The following is a 24,317-nucleotide window of genomic DNA, read 5'->3' as shown; positions in this document are numbered from 1 at the left end:
TCTTGCTGAGTTTACTTCTTGCACAGATACCTTTTACAGTTAGAAATCTGCACTAATAGTTAATAGATAACAATCTTTAAATGTGTTATCAGAGGATGGTACAGGCAGTGCTTATAACCTATGCAGACTTTCTATAATCTGGTGAGACTGATGCAGTTGTAGTTTACTTTGACCATCTGATTTCAGCTTAGGAGAGGATTGGTTAACCCAAAGTGCCACACAATCTTGCTTTACAAAGAGAATTTTGGAGATGGAAACTGTATAGAAACCTATCATGTATATACATTTATATATATATTTTTTTATTAGTGAAAGATGTAAACCATTCTTCATGTAGAGTTTGTCAAGTTACAAACACACCCTTGTTAACTCTTGCCGTCAGAAAGCCAATGAATGAGAGATTGAACTTTTGGAGATCGGTAATCCATTGATATCATTGTTTACAAGTTGTCAAACCATTCAACCCATGCCAACATCAAAAACAAACATTAAATAATGATATATATTATATTTATATATATATATATATATATATATATATATATATATATAAGCAATGTTAAATCTCTGAACGAGGTATTAACAGTAACTGCACGACAAGGTGAAGTATATTTGCCACTTAAATGTTCTCCTGGGGCTAAAAGCAACAGTAATATCCACCCTTAGGGGTCAGCCACATTTAAGTGGCAAATATACTTCACCTATATATATATATATATATATATATATATATATATATATATATTTATATATAAGCACATACTATTTAATACCTGTGTTACATACTGGCATGGGTTTGATGGTTTGACAGGATCCTATGAGTCCAGTGACCATATCATGCTCTAATGTCTGCTTTGGTATGGTTTCTATTGTTGATTACCCTTCCTACAACCACTTTACAGTGTGTATTGGGTGCTTTTTTCATAGCACACAGCATTGATGTGTATGTTTTTAAATACACAAAAGACAAATAAACTGAAGAGCCATTCAATACTTATAGATAGAGCATGGGTTAATTTTTACACAAGGAAAATATAGTGACAGTGACTTCAAAATGTTGCTAGTTGTCATCCTTGTCAGATTACAAAATGGCATATACATATTTTAAGTTTACCTGTAGATTTTCTGTAGAATTCAGAGCCAGTACTAAGTTATGACATTTCATAAACAATATAATGAAAAATAGGGAATGGATGTATATGCCTATTTCAAGGATTATTGACTTTTTATCAGTACCTCATCCAACATGTCAACCATTCATGAAGTCATATTTTAAAAGTATTGTGGTTTTAGTTGACTGTCAGTAATTATACTGACAGTCAACTGAAAGCACAAAACTTTCAGAAACCCTTTTTTTACTGGGGCTGGCTCCTTAGGCTTTAATATCTATAACTCAATCTGCAAAGTGAGCCTGTTTCTGTCTGGGTGTTGTAGCAGTCACTATTTGACTTTAACTGGTTACTGACAGATCCAGGACGAATGATATAGACTCCCCCCTCCACATATATATGTTTGTATATGTGAGATAATCAAAGGTTTTGAAGCATAGTACTTGTGACTATTAAATAGTATTGTTTGCTTTGTTGATATGTAATCACAATTTTGAAAGAGACTATTTGTCATGATGTCCCATTAAAGTATGTTTTCATGGTCACTGTAGATTCAGTGTTTATCTGGCGTAAAATGAATGTTGCCAGTGTATTGAAAGTTAAGGATTAGTGAAGGGTGGTAACGTCTACATAAAAGTGTGGGTTGTTAGAAATGACAACATGTATTGTTAGTGTACAAAATAAAACAAAAACCCAGAAGCCAAAGAAACAAAAATTAGGAGGCCTTCCATCTTGTCATGTAGGAGACCTGACAAAATGGAAGGCATATTCAGTTTCAATTTCTAATTGAATTTTCATTTTATGTACCTGAAACAAATCTTATATTTCTATGGTGAATTAACCAGATCTCTAGAAAATTTATTTATTTAAACTACTTCATTTCAGTGATTATACATTTAATGAAATTATTTGCAATATCCGTTCTGTAAATATCATTTTTAAGACATTTTCTAACTTTGTTTCCAGTATTCTCTTAGTGCATTGCAAAAAATAAATCAAATCTTATAAATTTCTATGAATATTTGGCTGTAAAGTGTATTTGAGATGTAACAATTTTACGTAAAATTAGAAGCATTACAGGTGACACTTGATAGGATATTTAATTGCTTGCAAAACATAATTAATATGCTATGAGAAATTTTGTTTATAAAGTGTCTTTCTCATGTGTAAATGTTGTAAAGCTTTGCCATGAAGGTTGCATTAACCTCCTAACATCTGTTTGTGGATTTGCATTTGATTTCCACTATAACTATCTTAAGTTTTTATAATTAGCAGAGTATTAATGTATCATGGGTTATAGTGAAGTCATATCTGTTTGTATTTTGTCTTGCAGTAGTATTAGGGTACAAAAAGGCCTTGTTTGACAGCTTCAAATGTGGATGGAATCAATCAGTTTCATTGTTACTTAATAATTGGGATAAATTTAATTCTTTCCCTTAAAATGCTGAACTATAGTAGCAGAAGACTACTTGTTAAAATGTGAACAAACATATACCTAGGCACAAGTCATTTATCAATACTGATAAATAAATGTACAGAGTATATTAATTTAATATATAAATATACAGGGCTCCTCTTCAATACGAACCTGCTCTATTCCAACCTCTTCCCTCAAACCTTAACCCTCATCTAACATACAGAGGCAACAGTCTCCTTTCCTGGAATTGACTTGTGAGCTACATTGTGACCTTAACAGTACTAGCAGCATGAAAAACAGTACCCTGTACATATTGTAAAGTGATTGGCATTAGGAAGGGCATCCAGCCATAGAAACCATGCCAAAGCAGACACTGGAATATGATGCAATCCTTAACTCATTGGATCTTTGTGAAACTGCCCAGCTTATGCCTGCATGGAACATGGACATTAAATAAATGGTGATGGTATTCATATGTTTTTAGTTTCACTTTGAAAATAGATCCCATGAAGGGATTTATGCAGCATTGCTGCCTCATTACATCACACTAACTGGTTTTCGTTGTTACTTAATGTTTCATCAGAACAAGATACTGAAGGATCCCAAAAGCCAACATAGAGTTTAAACATATAAGGATGTGACTCCTTATATTCATTTGTTATTGCTGTATATCTTCATTTTCTGTTTTAACATTTTTAATGTACAGGAAATCAATTGTATTCCCATAGCTGTATTAAATAGGTCAGGTACTTAATGATTTTCTTGACCCTGACAATATATTTTTCTTTGCAGTAGAACAAAGAAGTAGATTGACAATTTACAACTGATAAAGAAGATATTTTAGACCAGTAGAGAAACAGTTGGTTCACTTACTAAGGTAGAAAAAAACAAAAACAAAACAAAATAAAAGTTGGAATACTACTTTAGATATAATTTAGATCAGTAGTTCTCAGACTGACAAATAACCTCCTACAACGTTAATATTTTTTTTGCACTCCCCTCCTCTCACCTTTAAAAACGAGAAAATAAAATGGAATTTGCATCATGTCACCCCTGTTTCTTCATTTTGGTGTAGGACAAATTTAAAATTATCTTAATTTTATTAGTCGTGGCAATTCATCTGCCCCTTTTCAATCTTCTGTGAGGTGAAGTCTATCTCATACTTCTTTCATTTTCATTTCTTTCTCTTTATAATTTCTTATTGGTTCATAATGCTAGGGATTAGATAAGTAAATATCTTGTCTGAATTGAGCTTTGCTATCACAAGATGAAATAAAGTACCAGTCATGTGTTGAGGTTGATTTGATTGAATGATACTGTGGAAACTCTGAGGTGTCTTCAATGTATGGAAGTATGGGTTGAGAACCCTAAAGAAATCTTTCTGCTACTTGCTCTTTAACTTCTTGACATTTAGATTTTTCTGTCAAATGTAATGCTTATTTATTCACATTGTTTTGAATTAATTGTATATTACCTTGTAGCTTTGAGATTTGAATGATGTGATTGAATGAGATTTGAATGATATTTGGAATGGCATTGTAGGATAAGTGTGACAGGCCAGATCTGGGCAATTTTTATCATAAAACATGTAGAGTATTTGGGTTGGATATGGCCTGTTTAAATGCTAAAGGGTGAAGGGCTTACAAAGGTGTAAATCCTAAAGGCCATATTTTTTCTACAAAGAGCAGCAACTCCAGCTATTATTAGCTTCAGTGTGGAACAAAATAATGGATCATTGCTACACAAATCCTATAATTAACATATGTGACATGTCTGTCATTGTGCCTGACCCAAGTAGGCAGATGATCATAAATTGGAAGATAGAAAACGTAATTTGTGTCTCAGAGAAGGAATATGGCCCAGTAATTGAAATAGTCATTTCTAATATTTTCTATTTTATAGTCAGTTATAAAACAAACTACAAATGTCACATGTTAAATGTATGACTTGTTTTATCACTGCTTTACTTAGAAAAACAAACTGAAAAAGCACATACTTGGGGGAATCATTACAATGCTTATAACATGTTTTGAAGCAGTATCCTACCTGTTAATAATGTATGAAACGAAACCAGATTGTCAGGGCAGCACTGAAGAAGACTCTTTCATGTAAATGTTTGTGATGTGTAGAAAGAAGTGTTTATAAAGGAATTATTGAGAATGTTTTCCTTTAGAGATATATATTTTTAAACAATGCTAAAAGGAAGAGCTCAATGCTCAACTAGCAGCCTCTTTTTTCTTTTATTAACACTCTTTCAAAGCTACATTGCTACAATTGAACAAAATTAAATATGCTACAAAAAAATTGCTGCCAACAGGTTGATCACCGACAAGTGACTAGTTGCACATAACTCATTTCCCCAATGAATTGTGCAATGTCAAAACAATATTTGGATCTTTTTGGTTTGACGGGCAACATTTTTCATTTATGTTTTATGTAGTGTTTTTGGTACCGAAACACTTTCAAACTTCGTATACTTGTATATTTTGTGTTAGACAACAGATAAAAAATTTTGTATTCGAAGTTATTTCATGTAAAAAGTTGTCGTATTTCGGTAATTTCAACCAATCACTGACGTCTATTGAGGTGAAAACAATTACTGCCATAGAATGTAAGCAATATATTCTAACAGTGTTATGGGATCTTTTCCCTTGAATAAAATTAGTGCTGTTGTTTGTTAACAACAACTATCGGCGGTACTGTTATTTATAACATCGTTCGTGCGTTTGTACTGGTTTTAGCTTTAGGGTTTTAGGGTTAGGGTTCCGGTTTTAGAGTTAAAGTTAGTTTTAGGGTTACGGTTAGGGTTATGATTATTTTTGCCATAACCTCACTCATAACCCTAACCCTAAAACCCTAAACGCACAAACGATGTTATAAATAACTACCGCTGATAGTTGTTGTTGACAAACAACGGCACTAATTTTATTCAAGGGAAAAGATCCCATAACACCGTTAGAATATGTTGTTTACATTCTACGGCAGTAATTGTTTTCACCTCAATAGACGTTAGTGATTGGTTGAAATTACACAAACACGACAACTTTAACATGAAATAATTTATTAAGAACTAATTTTTGTTAAGAAGGCTAAGAGAAAAAGATATTTTATATGACACATTCTACCAGTATCCCAAGTTTGAAAGTGTTTCGTTAAGAAAACAAGTGTTGCCCGTCAAACCAAAAAGATCCCAATATTTCATCTACTTATATTATAAGATGTTCACAAACAATAAAAATTGAAAATTAGGGCAATCTGTTGCCCCTTTTTTTGTCACCAGTGCCCACATAAAATTTTCATCTGTCCCCCCAGAGGGTAGTACCATCCACATTCAGAATCACTGATATAGCTGGTTACAGGAGAGCAGAAAAATTTATCTGGTGGAAGAGGCTGTAAAAATATCTAACATCATATTATGATACAGAGGAACAGGTCTGTATGTGTGTGTGAATGCAAGTAAGTCTTTTATAGCATGTGTGTGCAGTTGACATTAAAATGTATGTGACAATATCAGAGAAAAAAAAGATGTGTAATGTTAATATGAACATTAGATTATAAATAAGCCATCTGTGGTTGATATATAATAAAAATAATTATATATATATATATATATATATATATATATATATATATATATATATATATATATATAATATTTACATTGGATGGATAGGTGTCCTCACCTTGTTTGTTGTTACCACGTTTTGGCTGATGTACTCTCCAGCCTTCATCAGGTGTCCTGGTGGAATTTTGAAGCCAACCATTTACTGGGGTACTCTGTTCTCATTCCTAAGGCTTATAAACCTATTATTTTTGTATCTTTCCTTAATATCGGTTCCCATATTCTATTCATATCTGCACTAGATCTGCTTAGGAAGTTATTGTGTCCTAGCATATGTGCTGCTTCTTTTAGTTTTCGTATTTTCCAGTGGTGTTCTCTGTCTATTATTTTAACTTCATCCCACAGGGGAAGGTGGTCTCTGTTTTTTCATATATGATCAGCAATACCCAATTTTCCAATATCTCCTCATGTCACAGCTTTACGATGTTCCTCTGCCCTTATTTTGAGGAGGCAGCATGTTTCACTTTTGTATACATCGAGCAAAGAATCTAAATAGCAATCCTGATACACACCACAAAGAAATGGTCAAGCTAATTAACAATCTGTTAAGCAATAAGTACCCAAAAAATACAGTGTCCACTTCAATTAGGAAAGAAGATGAAACCCATAAACTGACCACAGTCTGTCTACCCTATGTGAAAGGTCTCTCAGAAAAGATACAAAAGATATGTGGTCCATATGACATCAGGACAGTATTCAAGAGTAATACAACACTTCGCAAATATCTCCTTTGAGTAAAACCACAAGTAGAAGAGAATATGAACAAAGACTGTGTGTACTCCATCCCATGCAGTTGTGGTAGGTTATACAAAGGTGAAACATGTTGCCCTCTCAAAATAAGGGTAGTGGAATAGCGTAAAGCTGTGACATGAGGAGATATTGGAAAATTGGGTATTGCTGATCATGTATGAAAAAACAGAGACCACCTTCCCCTGTGGGATGAAGTTAAAATAATAGACAGAGAACACCACTGGAAAATACAAAAACTAAAATAGGCAGCACATATGCTAGGACACAATAATCTCCTAAGCAGACCTAGTGCAGATATGAGCAGAATATGGGAACTGGTATTAAGGAAAGATACAAAAATAATAGGTTTATAAGCCCTAAAATTCACTCTATAATTGCCCACGGGTATATAGCATAGTGGTTAAGAGCGCGGGCTAATCCCAAGATTCTAGGTTCAATCCTAGTCAGTGACTTGAATAAATAATAATAATAATAACATTTGTAAAAAATGCCTTAGAAAGGAGAACAGAGTACTCCAGTAAATGGTTGGCTTTGAAATTCCACCAGGACACCTGATGAAGGCTGGAGAGTACATCAGCCGAAATGTGGTAACAACAAACAAGGTGAGGACACCTATCCGTCTAATGCAAATATATTGTACAATGTAAATATATTGTACAACTATATATATAAACAATATTAGAGATCACTTTCTGGATCCCTTGTATGCTAAAAATAAACGTCAAACGATCTTAACACTAAATCCGTGTTCTCAACTTAGAAAAGAAATAAACATAGCACTTAATTCCATTCCTAACATGAACAATTCAATAATTATACACATGAATAGAGTTCCAATATCATGTATTTAAACTTCGATTCTAATCCCCTTGTACTAGCGCGTTAAACCAGAAAATAACTGCAAATTAATTATATTCAGCAGTGAATCAACTGGCTAGAGAACACAGATATATGAAATTAAATAATAAGAATAGAAACTAATATTATTAAATAATATCAATTTCAACTAGTGGTTAGCATACTTATATATATATATATATATATATATATATATATATATATATATATACACAATCAATATTGTATAATGTTAGTTCACCAATTAATTCATTACAACTGACATACTTGTTGCTGTCCTTTACTTTTCAATTTTGACAGCGGGGGTTGGGATGTTCCTAACATTTCCTGTACAAGCTCTAACACTTTGTGAATTGTGAAATATTTCTTTAATTTCCTGTTTGTTGTTGTTGTTGTTTAACCATAAGTTAGTCCTGATTGAGGACACCTATGATCAAAAGCATTAGTGATGTGACAATTGCTATCAGATGTGACTCTCTTTTTTAAGAGAGTAGGAGATGATTTGATGGAGGTTTTTTTTTTCCATCAGGCCAAGTGACAGTAGAGGCTCTGTCATTGGTTTATCTAATGCTCTGCAGTTTAACTTTTTTTTTTTTATTCCAACGCACCTGAAACTATCTCTGGTTCTGTGAAATAAATTTTAGGTTTCAAAGTGATCTAAGTCGAAGCCTGTCAAAATTTTATGTTAATGTTCTAAATACCAGTTTAATAATGACAAGCTTATTTTATAAAATTCTTAATTAATTTCAAAATTAATTAAAACAAAGGCAGTGTATTTCAATGGAGATATAAAAGAAAAAAGGTTAAATGCAATCTTTTTTTTTCTTCTTTCAGTTTGTTTCCACATATTTTTGTATCCACATACTTAGTAGACAGGAACATTTTTTTTTTTTTTTTGCAAGTAAATTTTGTCAGTTACTGTCAGTAAAGAAACAAAAGAGTTTCTTATCTAAAGAGATTTCTTGGCAATCATTTGGTTAAAGTAGCACAATAATGAAAGTGTTTGTTTGGCAATTTCTGTACAAAATTTTTGTTTCTTTAATTTTTTTTCAGCTGAATTGCTTATATTTATGTATCTTTTGTGTATGTATCATGCGTTCGTGCATCATCATCATCATCGTTTAACGTCCGCTTTCCATGCTAGCATGGGTTGGACGATTTGATTGAGGACTGGTGAACCAGATGGCTACACCAGGCTCCAATCTGATTTGGCAGAGTTTCTACAGCTGGATGCCCTTCCTAACGCCAACCACTCCAAGAGTGCATATGTATGTATATTTGTGTATACCCATACATACACGCACATAAACACATACATATACTTACGCAAATATACGTACATACTAACATAAACACATACATATTTACACAAAAAATACATAAACATAGTACTTACACAAACATATATATATATATACACATACACACAAACACATAGTATATACACAAAACATAAACCTGTGTACAGAAATTACCAATCAAACTCCTTCATTATTGGGTTACTTTAACCAAAAGATTGCCAATTTCTTTGCCATTTGATATTCAATTGTTACTGTTCTTGAGTGGTTGACTTAATCTGTCACCTAATATAACACTGTCTGGTAACCTCGGGTCTTTAGTAGAGTCCCCATTGTTAAAAGCATTCAAGCCAGTTCTCTGGGCTGAGGATTACTCTTTCCATATGCTATTAGTCGTGGAGGCGCAATGGCCCAGTGGTTAGGGCAGTGGACTCGTGGTCATAGGATCGCGGTTTCGATTCCCAGACCGGGCATTGTGAGTGTTTATTGAGCGAAAACACCTAAAGCTCCACGAGGCTCCGGCAGGGGATGGTGGCGAACCCTGCTGTACTCTTTCACCACAACTTTCTCTCACTCTTCCTGTATCTGTTGTGCCTGTCATTCAAAGGGTCAGCCTTGTCACACTGTGTCACGCTGAATATCCCTGAGAACTACGTTAAGGGTACACGTGTCTGTGGAGTGCTCAGCCACTTGCATGTTAATTTCACGAGCAGGCTGTTCCGTTGATCTGATCAACTGGAACCCTCGACGGAGTGCCAACACATGCTATTAGTGATAAAAACCCCCATATGCTATCTGTCATAAAGATCATGGTTACTGCTTTTCCTCCTCTGGGGAAGCAATTAAAAAAACAAAAAAAATTATTTTTGATATCTTTTTTTTTATCCTTTACTTGTTTCAGTCATTTGATTGCAGCCATGCTGGGGGATTGCTTTGAAGAATTTTTAGTCAATTCATTCAGCTAAAAATACTTCAAGGCACTACTTATTCTGTCAGTATCTTTTGCTGAACCACTAAGTTACAAGGATGTAAACACACCAACACCAGTTGGTAAGTGGTGGGGCGGGGGGAATCACACACACACACACACACACAAGACTCATCAAACCAGGTTAAACTGTAGTTGTGGCTGATGCCAGTGTCACATAAAAACCAGCCATAGGAACCATGCCAAATCAGACTGGAACCTGGTGCAGCTCTCTGACATATCTGTTCCAGCCAAATCGCCTAACCCATGACAGCGGATGTTAAATGATGATAATGATGAAATGATGAGCTTCTTTCAGTTCCCATCTCCCAAATCTGCTAAAAAGACTTTAGCCAGCCTAAGGTAATAGTATAAGACAGTTGCCCAAGATGTCACACAGTATGACTGAACTCAAAACCATATAGTTGTGAAGCAAGCTTTTAATTACACTGTCATGCCTGCACCTATATATATATATATATATATATATATATATATATATATATATATATATATATATATATATATATATAAATCGTTTTTATTTTATTTGTTTTTCAAGGTTATTTTTATGCTGATTACATTTCTTTCAGATGTTTTAGCAAAGTAGTCACTGTTCTGAGTTCAATTGCTGGAACTAACATTGGAATCAATAAAATAAAGATCAGAAATTTCACCAATTAATGCCAATAGTATCATCAGTTAGGCACAAGTGTGGCTGTGGGATAAACAAGCTTGCTTCCTAACTATGTAATCTCAGGTTCAATACCATTGCGTGACAGACACCTTGGTTGAGTGTTTTCTGTTTTAGCCTTGGGCCAACTAATGCCTTGTGAGTGGATTTCATAGATGGTAACTGGAAGAAATCCATTGTATATAAATGTGTGTGTGTGTGTGTGCGTACTCTTGTCTTAACATCACAGGATCACCACTATACAAGTGATGTCATTTCTAGTCTTCTATGAAACACATGCCATGGTCATGGGGAAATATTACTTTGCTTGGAAACTGGTGAAGATTGGTGTCAGGAAGGGCATCCAGCCACAGAAAATCTGCTTCAACAAATTTGTCTGGAAAATGGAAAAATGGATGTTAGATGATGATGATGATTCCCCCCACCACTACCACAATTTAACATCCACTTTTCTCTGCTTGCATGGGTCAGATTAATTTGTTGGTGTAGATTTTCTATGACTGGATGCTGTTTGCAAGCAAGGTAATATTTCCCGATTGTTGGACATGTTCTCATAGGCTACAGGAAATGAATGGCATTGCTTGTGTGACCTGGACACTAATTGACAACTTTTATGCAATGTCAAGGCAAACAGATACAAACATTCATTTATATATATATATATATATATATATATATGTATTATATATATATGTTTGTGTGTAATATTTTGGATTAATGGGTATATGTCAATTAGTGTATTGATGTGTAAAGTAAAGCACTGGCATGGTTTAGGCTACCTGGTGTCATCTGCAGTTGGGGTATATTTCCATTGGATCTACTTCAGGAATTCTGCAGCATTAGTTGAAATAATAATCGATTAAGGAAACAGAAGCTGGATTTGGTATTGGGCTTTATTTTATACAATGATTGTTTCAACCCATCCTGCGAGTGTCCTTTATGAGTGGGATTTTATGCATCATGTTGTGTTGTATCAATTTTGTAGTACCTGATATGACCCAGACTGTGAAATTGATGCAACACAACATGATGCATAAAATCCCACTCATAAGGGACACTCACAGGATGGGTTGAAATGATCGTCATACAAAATAAAGACCAATACTAAATCCATCTTCTGTTTCTTTAATTGATTATTATATGCATATATATGTAAATGTATAATGAAGCTAAATCTGAAAATTACTAATAATCAGATGGTTTGCAAATAAAACCAGTTTTGTTACGTATTTTGACAAACATCCTTATGGGAAGAATGCCTAATTTCCACCCTATTAACAAACCACACACTTCCAGTGTAAAACACTAACACTTCCAGAATTGAAACCATATTGATTTATTGTGAATAGGCATAAAGCCAGTTTTGTTTTCAAATGGGTGTGTGATTGTCTTTGAGTTAGCTGAAAAATATTGCTGGTATTTATCTTATTGAACTCTGATCAAATGAAAATTAAACTCAGTTCTGGAATGATTTGAACTCAGATCAGTAAGATTTCTAATGAAAAGTAAAGGTACTAGTCTTGCTTTCATGTTACTTGTTTATCTGTTTTTTTGTATACTTATTGATATAAGATTTTAAGTGACAGAGAGCAGAGAAATAACATATACATGTTTTTGAAGAACATTAGCTGGATCTGTAAAATAAGTACCAGTAATATAATGAGGCTGACTTTCTCATAATAAAAAAAATTGGCCTTATAACCAGTCAACCAATAAAAAATAAAAAACCCTTATTATCATTGCAAGCTGGCAGAATCATTAGCATGCCAAGCAAAATGCTTAGTGGCATTTTGTCTATCTTTACGTTCTGAGTTCAAATTCCACCAAAGTTGACTTTTCATCCTTTTGAGGTTGATAAAATAAGTACCAGTTTAACACTGTGGTTGAAATAATTGACTCCCAAACTTTCTGGCCTTGAGCCAAAATCTGAAACCATTATTATCATTATTATTAATAATGATAATAATGTGGCAAAATGCTTTACAGCATTTCATCTGTCTTAATGTTCTGAAGTTCACATTCCCCTAATGTTGTCTTTGTCTTTCATCCTTTTGGGATTGATAAAATAAGTATCAGTTGAACACTGGGGATGATGTAATTGACTTACCTGCTCCCTTAAAATTACTGTCTTTGTGCCAAAATTTCAAACTATTATTATCATTTAAAAATTTTCTATGTCTGATATAGGTTTGTCTTGTCCTGTGTTAGTTTTGATGAATACCAAGTTGGCATTGCATTGTTTGTAGTTGAATCCTTAAACAGCAGTGTTTGTACAAGCACAAAAGAATAAATAATATGTGTCAGTTTGTCAGTGAACTATATGCAGAACATCATAGTTTTTCTTTTTATTATGGAAATGTATATAAAACTTTATTATTATTTTGAATTGATCACTTTCATTGCCTGATTGCTTTTAATTTATCAGGTCTTTGTCAAAACAAATTGCCAATGTTCATCATCCTTTAGCGTCCGCTTTCCATGCTAGCATGGGTTGGACGATTTGACTGAGGACTGGTGAACCAGATGGCTACGCTAGGCTCCAATCTGATTTGGCAGAGTTTCTACAGCTGGATGCCCTTCCTAATGCCAACCACTCTGAGAGTGTAGTGGGTGCTTTTACGTGCCTCCGGCACGAAGGCCAGTCAGGCGGTACTGGCAATGGCCACGCTCAAAATGGTGTATTTTATGTGCCACCTGCACAGGAGCCAGTCCAGCGGCACTGGCAATGACCTTGTTCAAATGTCTTTTCACGTGCCACTAGCACAAGTGCCAGTAAGGCAATGCTGGTAATGATTACGCTCAAATGGTGTTATTTATGTGCCACTGGCGCGGAGGCCAGACAGCTGCTCTAGCAAGGATCACGCTCGGATGGTGCTCTTAGCGCTCTACTGGTACAGGTGCTGTCACGATTTCGCTTTCACTTGCCCCAACAGGTCTTCACAAGCCGAGTTTAGTGTCCAATGAAGGAGACGTTGGCATGGGTGCCAGTCATCGAATTTAGTTTGATTTCGATTTCACTTTCCTCAACAGGTCTTCGCTAGTGGAGTTTAGTGTTCAATGAAAGAAAGGTACGCATAAGTGGGCTGGCTACACCTTTGGCAGAGGCCTTGTATTATGGTCTCACTTGGCTTGCTGGGTCTTCTCATGCACAGCATATTTCCAAAGGTCTCAGTCACAAGTCATTGCCTCGGTGAGGCCTAATGTTAGCTGTCCTAATTCATACTTCATTTACTATGGAAAATATTGCTAATTGGCCTTTGTAAACAGAAGATAAAATACATTACAAATTCATTAAATTATATCTGATTCAGTCAATATCTGGCTGTTCAGAATACCTTGATTATTAATGAAGACATGTGTTATAGTATTGAGACAGATACTGGTGGCTGAACTCACAGACTGCATAATAAAATTGAGAGGAATGGTTGTAAGTTATTCTGTAAACACATCTAACTCATTTTCTCATGGGAAAATGGACATTATAATAATGATAATTTTTCTGAATATTTTCTTTATAATCTTTATTTCATGTGAATGCCTTTATGTAAAATAATTATTTTTCCATTTTGTTAATTTCAGATCAGCACGCAAGTCCCAGTGGGAAGTTACTGTCCATGTCTCAAACAAAGTCATATTTACATCTGAAATAATATCTCTGTTACTTTGGATTCCTGACCTCCCTACACATTCTAAGAATTCTGGTAATGTTTAATTGTATGGAAAACCCTTCGTGCTCTTTCAATATCTTGGTTGTCTTTTTCTGCTTTTCTTTACTTTCGCCAGTGATAGCCAATGTAGATTATTATGAAATTTTGAAAGTTTCTCGATCAGCTAGTCAGAAAGAGATTCGGCAAGCATTCAAGAAATTGGCAGTCAATGAACATCCTGATAAAAAGACTGTGAGTATTCTATAAACTGTTTCATTATCATTTAAAATGCATAACCGCCTGACTGGCTCCCGTAGGATTTTCGAGTGAGATCGTTGTCAGTGCCCCTGGACTGGCTTGTGCGGGTGGCACATAAAAGACACCATTTCGAGCGTGGCCGTTTTCGTGCGGGTGACACGTAAAAGCACCCACTACACTCTCTGAGTGGTTGGCGTTAGGAAGGGCATCCAGCTGTAGAAACTCTGCCAAATTAGATTGGAGCCTGGTGTTGCCATCCGGTTTCACCAGTCCTCAGTCAAATCGTCCAACCCATGCTAGCATGGAAAGTGGACGTTAAACGATGATGATGATGATGATGATAAAGCTATTTTACATAATTTAAAAACACTAAAAGTAAAAAGACACAAACTGATTAACCTTTGAGAGCCCTCAGTGGTTCATAGGTGCTCGTTTTTACTTTAGTTTTGAAATGTTAGCTGGTTAAAAAGTAAATCCTCTCTTTGATATGATACTTGTCTATCACAAGTAACATTCTCAGAAAATCTGTTACCTCTTCTGATATCTTAGTCAACCAAGACCTATAAGATACTCCATGAAATGTCTTTCATTGTATGAGTTGATAGAATGCATTATACAGTCAGCCATTCTGCAAACTTGATATTATCAGTAGTTGCCAGTGTTAATATATATATTCAATCATTTTAAACCTGTCGATACTAATGAATACTAAAGATCATTATTATGTTAAAGCATGAAATTTGTTGTACATTTGTCAACTTTACAACTGAATGATTTGTATATGTTATTTACATTTGACGGATATTTGTCCTTATCTTGTTTGTTGTTAACACGTTTTGGCTGATATACTCTCCAGCTTTCATCAGGTGTCTTGGGGAAATTTCGAACCTGGGTTCTCATTCCTAAGGTTTTTTTTCTTTGGTGGTGGTGGCGGCGGTGCTGCTGCTGCTGCTGCTAAGGAGGAGGACAAATATCCGTCAAATGTAAATAATGTACATAATTCCTCATCTCTTAAATATAGAGCTGTATTATCTAATCGGTACGGAGCCGACATTAGACTTCAATGGAGACATATAGAGAAACTCCATCAAAAACTAGCTCGGCTTTCAAATCATCTAACTTTCTTGTGTAGATGTAGAGACTCAAAACTAATACCACCTGGCTTGAATATAATGACACCAGTGGATTTATATAAAGCTTAAAGAGTAGCGGAAAGGGCAGGACATGCCCTCGTCCGTGAGAGTATCCATTATAACCGTTGGAAAAAACATCAACTAAATAACGAAATGAAAGAGAGGTTATCTTCATTGCTTAGGAAAATAACCAGAGATGATGATAGAAAGAGAATCCAACAAGATCTAGAAAAGTCGCATTCCATACTTGGACACAATAGCCCCTATTGAAGAGATAGCCATAAAGATACCAAAAGCTCAGGGAGATGAGCTAAGGTGGAAAGTGAGACAGGTACTGGAAAAAGCGAAACTTCCCAAACCAACCATCACTAAGGAAGAAAAGTTCGCTATCGAAAGACTACAGAGTGATAATTCCATGAATAGCATATGGGAACCAGTATTAAGGAAGGATAGGATTTATAAGCCCTAAAATTCACTCCATAATTGCTCACCGGCATATGGCATAGTGGTTAAGAGCACGGGCTACTAACTCCACGATTCTGAGTTCGATACCAGGCAGTGACCTGAAGAATAATGATAATAATAATAATAATAACAACAACAATGAAAAAATACCTTAGGAATGGGAACCCAGGTTCGAAATTTTCCCTAAGACACCTGATGAAGGCTGGAGGGTATATCAGCTGAAACATTGTGTTAACAATAAACAAGATGAGGACAAATATCCGTCAAATGTAAATTATGTACATAATTCCTCATCTCTTAAAAATATAGAACTGAGTGATTTATAGTTTGAAGGGCAGCCAGAATATACAAAAAGTGAATGACAAATGAATAATACTGAATTACTTGAGCTTTCATCAATGAATAATCAGTTCTTTATTTACTTTTGAGTTGTGATGTCTTGTATTTCTCAAAGGCATTAGTGGAGATAGTGAAACAGTTCCCATCAGAAACAAAATCTGGATTTCACTGCAGAATAGATGTATTACACTACATGGCTCCAGTTATGTGAGTAGAATGTTGCAAGAAAGAATTGCAAGATGGATTCTTCAAGCCAAGCTAACCAGCAAGAGACCTTGGAGTAGACCAAGAACGAAATGTTTGGATAATATCTATAGACTTAGTTGGTCATGCTTGGAAATCCATCTGGAAAGCGTAATGATGGCTGCTTGTTGTAGGACCCTATGGAAGAGGTGCCTGGGGATTGTATCCCCATGACCCTCCCAGGAATAGTGGGAAGAGAGAATGGATGGATGAATAAAAAGATATAAATAGTAAAAGTTATATGTTTCTTTTTAGGATGATCCTAATGCTCATGAAAAATTCTTGAAAATCACGAGAGCTTATGAAGTGTTGAAAGATGATAAGCTACGGAAAAAGTTTGATACATATGGTGAAGATGGTTTGAAGGAAGATTTCCATGGTGGACACCACTATGAAAGTTGGTCCTTTTACCAAGATGAATTTGGTAGGTTTTTTCAAGTTTCACATGCTTAACTGAAATTATAACTCAAACATTATATTTTTGGCTAACCAAAACTTCTTTTCTCCTTCCAGGTATATATGATGATGATCCAGAGATTATAACATTAAGTCTTTCTGATTTTGGTAAGTATTTTCCTATGGAAACTATTTTCTTGGCTTTATGTAGTGAAGCTGATATTGCTTTCAAGAAGTCAATATTCTTGATTATGCATCTTGTAAAAGTTCTTTTACATTTTCCACATAAATTTTGTTTAGTACACCTATTATTATGGATGGTGGATTGACAGCATTGTAAGAGCATCAGACAAAATGCCTCTTATTAATTGCTTTGGGACTTTACATTTTGAATTCAAATCCTAATGAGGCCAACTCTACCTTTTGTCCTTTTGGAGGGATCAATAAAGTATATTAACTGTTATATACTAGGGTAGTTATAATTAACTATTTCATTCTCTCTTGTGCTTATATTAGCAGCAGTTATTGCTAGCATTATTATGTTGGTAAACTAGGCCTCTGGATTTGTACCACATTCACAGAATAACAATTTTAGTTGGGTCTTATAGGATACATAGAATTTTCTATGCTAGAATATGAAGGTATTGTAAAGGAGAGATGTCGGCCTTCTGAACCAAATAGATATATCCATTTAATGTTTACTTCCTCTTAATAGTACGTGTTAAAAGGTCAATAGAGAGTTATTCATTTTTGACTCAATTTTAATTAACTTATATTCTTAAAATAGCAATCTTTGATAACTGAATATCAAACACTTATTTAGAATAAGCATGGCTGTTTATCTATGTATTTATCTTGTTGGAACAGTTAATTTGAATTTCAGACAAGCACTACTTGGAATCAAACTGATTTAATTCTGACCAGAAAAGGGGAGGAGCAAATAGTTATGGACATAAAGTTTATGTAATGAATTCATATTGGAAATATTTTAGGGAGGGTGAGGAACAGCTAATAGCTTGTGGAATCTGAAACATTCATAAAACTAGCCAGTAAATATGTGAAGAAAAATGCATGCAGTGTACTCATATAGTATAAATGACAGTAGGTTGTATAATGACAAAGCATTTTAATCCATCAGCCAATTGTATAGATGATGTAGACCTATGTTCAACTGCATTCCAGCTGTGACCATCCTCTCCTCTTTTCAACCATAGTGTATCTAGAAGTCCATAGTTCATTGTGTACTTCTTTTTAAGATGACTGTAATTTGAGAAAAATTTGGCTGCTATTTCTTGAAAGGAAGGTAACATTGTAGAGACTGTTGTGTTTGTAATGAAGTTTAGTGCCGACAGGTGGTTGAGTTTCAGTTATTTGTTGTTCCTTGTTACTGAATTGTTAATCAACATATTGATAATTTATGATTGTATGTTTATTTTACCAATCACATCAAAACTACAATCTCGACCAATTTACTTAAGAAATATAAATTTAAAAAACGTATTTAAAAAACATAAGTCAAAATCAAATTTTCTTTTTATATAGAAACAGTTGGAAGAGATGCTTTGAAAGTATACATTTTGATTTAAGATTTTTTTCTACTGCTTTGAACTTGAGTTAACTTGCCACTGTTGATGTATTTGTTGAATGGTTAGAAGCAAAAAAGAATGAGAAGCCAGGTAAGACACAGAGAGAAGCTTCTTTATGATCTTGCCAACCAGCTGGCTTTGGAGAGAATTGCCTGATAACGTGCTCAGTTGTGTGTGAGATAGGACATGGAGATCCATGATTGCTGCTGCCTGTCAGCATGGCACATAACAAAGAAGAACATATTGCAGATAAAAATGTGTTAGGTATGAGAACATACACTATTGATATGCTAAGGTAGACTTGGGTTAGATATATTTGATCTAAACAAATTTCAAAGCTAAAGCAACAGATATCAAAGGACAAAGAAATCTATTTTGAGGTTCTTCTAACCTGTTTGTGACTGTACGGAAATGACAGACATTAAACTTTTGATTATGACCATGATACTTTGGTATTTCTCATTTTTGTTTGTTGAAATATATTTTAATAATGATTATAGTATATCTCATGTAGTACACCTTATGTTGCAACTAAAATATTTCCTTGCTGTAAAGTATTTAAACATCTGTTGCCAACTACTATTATTGGTAATGTTTATTATGTATTGATTGTCATTTGACATGTATTTATATAGTGACATGATTTATTTTAAAAACAAAAGTATACTGAAGATTAAGTTTTTTTTTTATTTTCATTTATTTTATCACGATTCAAATTGTATTTTATTAGAGCATTTTTTACTATTTTCAGTGATGTAGGCTTAAGCATAATGAATGCCATTTAATTTTACAGCAGAGTAGAAAAAATGTATTTTAATTCTTATATTCAGTATTATACTCTTAGTAAGATAAATTGTTTATTACTATTTTAATTGTATCATTCCAAGATCTATGGTGCTTAGTAAGTAAATAAGCTTATTTTCATAGATGTGATTGAGAACTTTCTGAAATAACTTTTCAAGCCATAGCTGTTGAAATTAGATTCCCACCATACTATGAACAAATTTAATGAAAATGAGGGCTATTCTGACTGTCTTCAGGGCAGCTATGAAAAATTATTGCAATATAGATTGATACAAACGTGGTAAGAAGCTATTAGGAAGAAGAGATAGGGTGTGATGATTATGCTTAAATGGGATTGAGTTTAAAAGTCCCATAGAAAGTGGAAATAATTTTGGCAACTTTTGGAAAATTAGATGTAAAATGTATTTTCTACTATGAAATACATTTATTTTCCTGTATAGTGAAGGTCTAGTTAACTGGAATTACTGTACTATGTATTTATTGTCGGAAAATCTTGACATGTTGTTTGTGGTTGTTTGGCTCCAGGACATTTATGGTCAACGAAACCCCTGGTTCTATCCTAAACCTTCCCTTCTTTTTAGGGTATCTAAAACTACATTATCTAATATGTCCTTTATTTAAGTTGTTGGATTGTGATTTGAGAGGAATATTTGGCTGTTATTTCTAGCTGATCAAATGATCATGATGAGGCTCCTTTGTTAGAATCTTTATGTTGGTATTAGGGATTGGGCCACAGTCAGAGAAATGTATTATTTTTTTTTAATTCCACTTTTTCAATTTCTTAAGTCTGAATTTATTTTGAATTTTATTTCAGAACAATCTGTTGAGGGCACTGAAGATATTTGGTTCATCAATTATTACTCACCTCATTGCTCTCATTGTCATCATTTGGCACCTGTGGTAAGGTTATTTTAGTTACATTAGCTGATCAACAAAAATACAATGATTGTGTGTGTGTATGTGTATATATATATATATATATATATATATGTGTGTGTGTGTGTAGATGACTAAGTGCCAAGATATCTGGTGCACTGCTGTACTCGAGGACCTGTCCACCACAGCTTTATCGATACCAGTGCTGGTGCCACATTAAAAGCACTTGTGCTGGTGCCATGTTAAAAGCATACAGTACACTCTATGGAGTGGTTGGTGTTAGGATGGGCATTCAGCCATAGAAACCATGTCAAAAAAGACAATGGAGCCTGGTGCAGCCCCTGGCTTTACCAGCTCCAGTCAAACTGTCCAGCCCATGCCAGCGTGGGAGACTGACATTAAATGATGATGATGATGATGATGATGATACTGGTTTGTAAATGTTACATGAGATAGCAATAATCTTTCAATCTTAAAATTTTAATTAATTCGAAAAACATCAAAATGATACTTGAACTTCTTCACTTGTCTCAATGATATTCCGCTGATATGCAGGGTGCACTGGGAAAACTTTCTTGGGAGTACCAGTGTAACAGAGTTTTGAAGCTGAGCCAACTGGCAAGAGATCTAGGGGTAGATTAAGAATGAGATGGTTGGATAATATCCTAATCTCAGTTGGTTGTGCTTTGGGAATCCAATCTGAAATTCAAATAACAGTTGCTTCTGAAGAGACCCTATGGAGGAGGTGCCAGAGGACTGCTCCCCCAGCCAATCCAAGGAATTGTAGGTGAAGAAGTAAGATGTATGGATCAATCAATCTATAATTGAACAAAGAGACAATCAGAAAGTTATTGAGGCCAGTAGTATATGTACAAAGTGATAACAAAAATCTTTCATTTAAAATGTTTTTATTTAAATTAAGGTGGTGAATCATTAATACATTGGACAAAATGCTTAGCAGCACTTCTTCCAACCCTTTATGTTCTGAGTTCAAATTCCACTGAAGTTGACTTTGTCTTTCGTCCTTCCAGGGTTGATAAAATAAAAATAGGCTTGCAACCAACTTGCCTCTCCCCTCAGAATTGTTGGCCTTTGTACCAAAACTGGAAGAATTATAAAACGATTGAACTTTTTGTAAATTATGTCATTATAAAACACTAATTTGGTACAGTGGATTAGCAGATTGTTAAGACTGTCATAAAAAAATATTTTGTGGTATTTTTTTAGGATCTTTACTTTCTGTGTTTAAATCCTGCTGAGATCAACTGTTCCTTTCAATCTCTCAGGGTCGATAAATAAAAAAGTAGTCTAATATTGGGGTCGGTATAATTGAATATTCCTTCCTCTAATATTTCAGACCTTATTTGTATGGTAGAAACCATTGTTAAACATTAAATTGAATATATCAATTATAAATACAAATTATTATTTGATTCTGTTTTCTTTCAGTGGCGTGAAGTTGCTCGACAACTTGATGGCGTTTTACGAATTGGTGCTGTGAATTGTCAGGATGACTGGAACTTGTGTCGTATGCAAGAAATTCGTTCCTATCCAACCCTAATGCTTTATCCAATAGTAAGATAAATTTTAATGCCATTATCCTGTAGGATATATCTTTCCTTTGTCTTTGAGCAATTGAATGTTTCTAATTATTAAAAAGAAAATAGGTGCTGGCATGGTTTTATGGTTATGAATTACTTTTTAAAACATAGTTTCAGGTTCAGTCCCACTGCATGGTACCTTGGCCAATGTGCATTTGGAAGATTCCTCTTATATCTAAGTTTTCTCTCAATACATTTGCACTTTATTGTACATGCATACTGATATTGCTCATTTAGTGGAGCATACTGACTTCATTCCTTTTTAGTTTTCACATGTCCACTGCATTCAGGTCTATTGTCTCACTATCATGTACATTGCTGTTTGTATCATCATACAATCTACCTTTCACTCTGAGACAAAAACCGTTTGCAGCCAACAGATGTAATAGCTCTTTGAACTTTCTCTATCCTATTCTTATTCAAGCAACTATACTTTCAGAACTTCCTCCTCCACTGCAAATTAGGTCACTTAGGTAACAGAAACTATCTACTACCTTTAGTGAGCTTTCAGGCATTCGAGAAAATTTGTTTCCCGGCACATCTTTCATATACAAACACTATTCTCTTTGTTAGTCTTCCTGTGATTCTGCTGTACCTCTCATATATTTATAATTTGCACTTGATACACTGAACGGAATTCCTGCCTACACCTTTTCTTCTACATATAAAGCAAGGTTATTTAATTGATGGAAGCAGAGTCCTGTCTGTTATCCTGCTTATTAACACTTAGGTTTTTGCTAGGTTAACTTTAAGATCTTTTGATTTCAGGTTTTGCTTCCCCACTTGGATTTTCTTTTTTAGTTTTACTATAGTTTCTGCTATAGAACGAGGTTATTGATATGAAGGTGTTATTGAGGGCAATGAGTTTTAAATAACTCTTGTAGCCTTGATAACTATGATGAATAGGAGGGGAAGTGAGAACTGAGTTCTGGTGAACTTGTACACTAGATTCATTGCTGTACTTGTTGCCTACTCTTATCTCACTGACATTACATGACTTATATAGCTCTTACAAGCCATTTGTCTATCCCCAGGTTTTTCAGAGCTCACAAGATCACTGAGAGAAGGAGTCTGTCAAAGGGTTTCTCCAGGTCAACAAATGCCAAGTACAGTGGTTTACTTTTAACTAAATACTTCTCTTACAGTTATTCAGTCATCTTACTATGAAGATGACTTCAGTTGTAGTGGTTAACTATAATGCTGCTCCACCAGCATTATAGGGAATGGCACCTTCTTGTGAAACCTAATTAATAATACAGGTGACTAGGCTGTATTATACTCCACCAGTTATATTTTAAGCATCTCAACAGTGATTCCTGATGGACTAGGGGCCTTTCCCTGCCTTCATCTCCTTAATTGCTCTATCATATTGCTGTCAATTAGGATAGCTGGTCTTTCTTTTGGGTTCACATTAGGAAGACCCTTTTTCTCCTAAGCTTTCTCCATATTTAATATCCTTTCATAGTAGCAGTTTAATTACTATACATGTTCACCACACACAGGTTAGTGAGATATAGATATGTACTGAAGCTCTGTGATAAAATCCACTTGAGCTCCATGATTAAACATACTTGAGTGCTGTGATAAAATGTACTTAAACACAATGAGAATTGAAGTAATGGAGTAAGCAATATACTCTAAGAGTCAGTAAAGACATTCAATAGTAATAATGATATTTTAATTATACTTCTAAGCAAAGGCCTTTAATGCTGTGGATAGTTATATTTTTATGAAGAAATTGTAAATTACAAATTTCAATTGGGAGATATAATTGTAAAAGGATTTGGTTAGTGTTACAGTTAGGTAGCTGTTCTTGTATTTCACCCTCTGCCCTTCTCCTTTTTTTATCTTTAAATATCTTGTCTTGAACTCTTACTTAAGTTATCTCTACACCTATTTTCTTCTTCATCTGTATGTTGTCATCATCACTATCATTTTATTATGATGCTCTTTATTTAGATTGTTAGTCTAGTAGTAGTAGTAATAGGAGATGGAGGAGGAGGAAGAAGTGAATATTGACCAGCTGACAATTTCTTCCGCCTCTTACTACTTCTTCTACTAATTCTTCTCCTCCATATCTATAAACTATACTTTTTAACCCACCCTTCATTCCTGGAGCAACTGATCTACCCCAATGGTTTACAGTAGGAAAATAATTAAAAAAAAAAGAAAATCTAGATTGTAAACCTTGGAACATTATGTTTGAAGAAACATAATATCCTTATTGATTTCATGATAAAGATGAATTGCTTGC

At 34.4% G+C, this 24,317-nt stretch overlaps 1 protein-coding gene across 1 annotated transcript in view; it reads left to right on the top strand.

Moving 5' to 3' along the window:
* The window catches only part of LOC106868569 (endoplasmic reticulum disulfide reductase DNAJC10), a 65,968-nt gene that overhangs the window by 3,805 nt on the left and 37,846 nt on the right, over window positions 1-24,317 (top strand). Inside the window, exons 2-6 of the mRNA XM_089353254.1 lie at window positions 14,295-14,614; window positions 17,056-17,224; window positions 17,314-17,364; window positions 20,401-20,486; window positions 21,912-22,037. Coding sequence (XP_089209380.1) covers window positions 14,420-14,614; window positions 17,056-17,224; window positions 17,314-17,364; window positions 20,401-20,486; window positions 21,912-22,037 — 627 coding nt within the window. The 5' untranslated portion in view covers window positions 14,295-14,419. The remainder of the gene's footprint in view (window positions 1-14,294; window positions 14,615-17,055; window positions 17,225-17,313; window positions 17,365-20,400; window positions 20,487-21,911; window positions 22,038-24,317) is intronic.

Source organism: Octopus bimaculoides, chromosome 1 (assembly GCF_046866305.1).
Source record: "Octopus bimaculoides isolate indiv1 chromosome 1, ASM4686630v1, whole genome shotgun sequence".
In the NCBI taxonomy this organism is placed as follows: domain Eukaryota; kingdom Metazoa; phylum Mollusca; class Cephalopoda; order Octopoda; family Octopodidae; genus Octopus; species Octopus bimaculoides.
The sequence above is the reverse complement of the archived record's forward strand: the minus strand, read 5'-3'. Positions and strand labels throughout refer to the sequence as shown.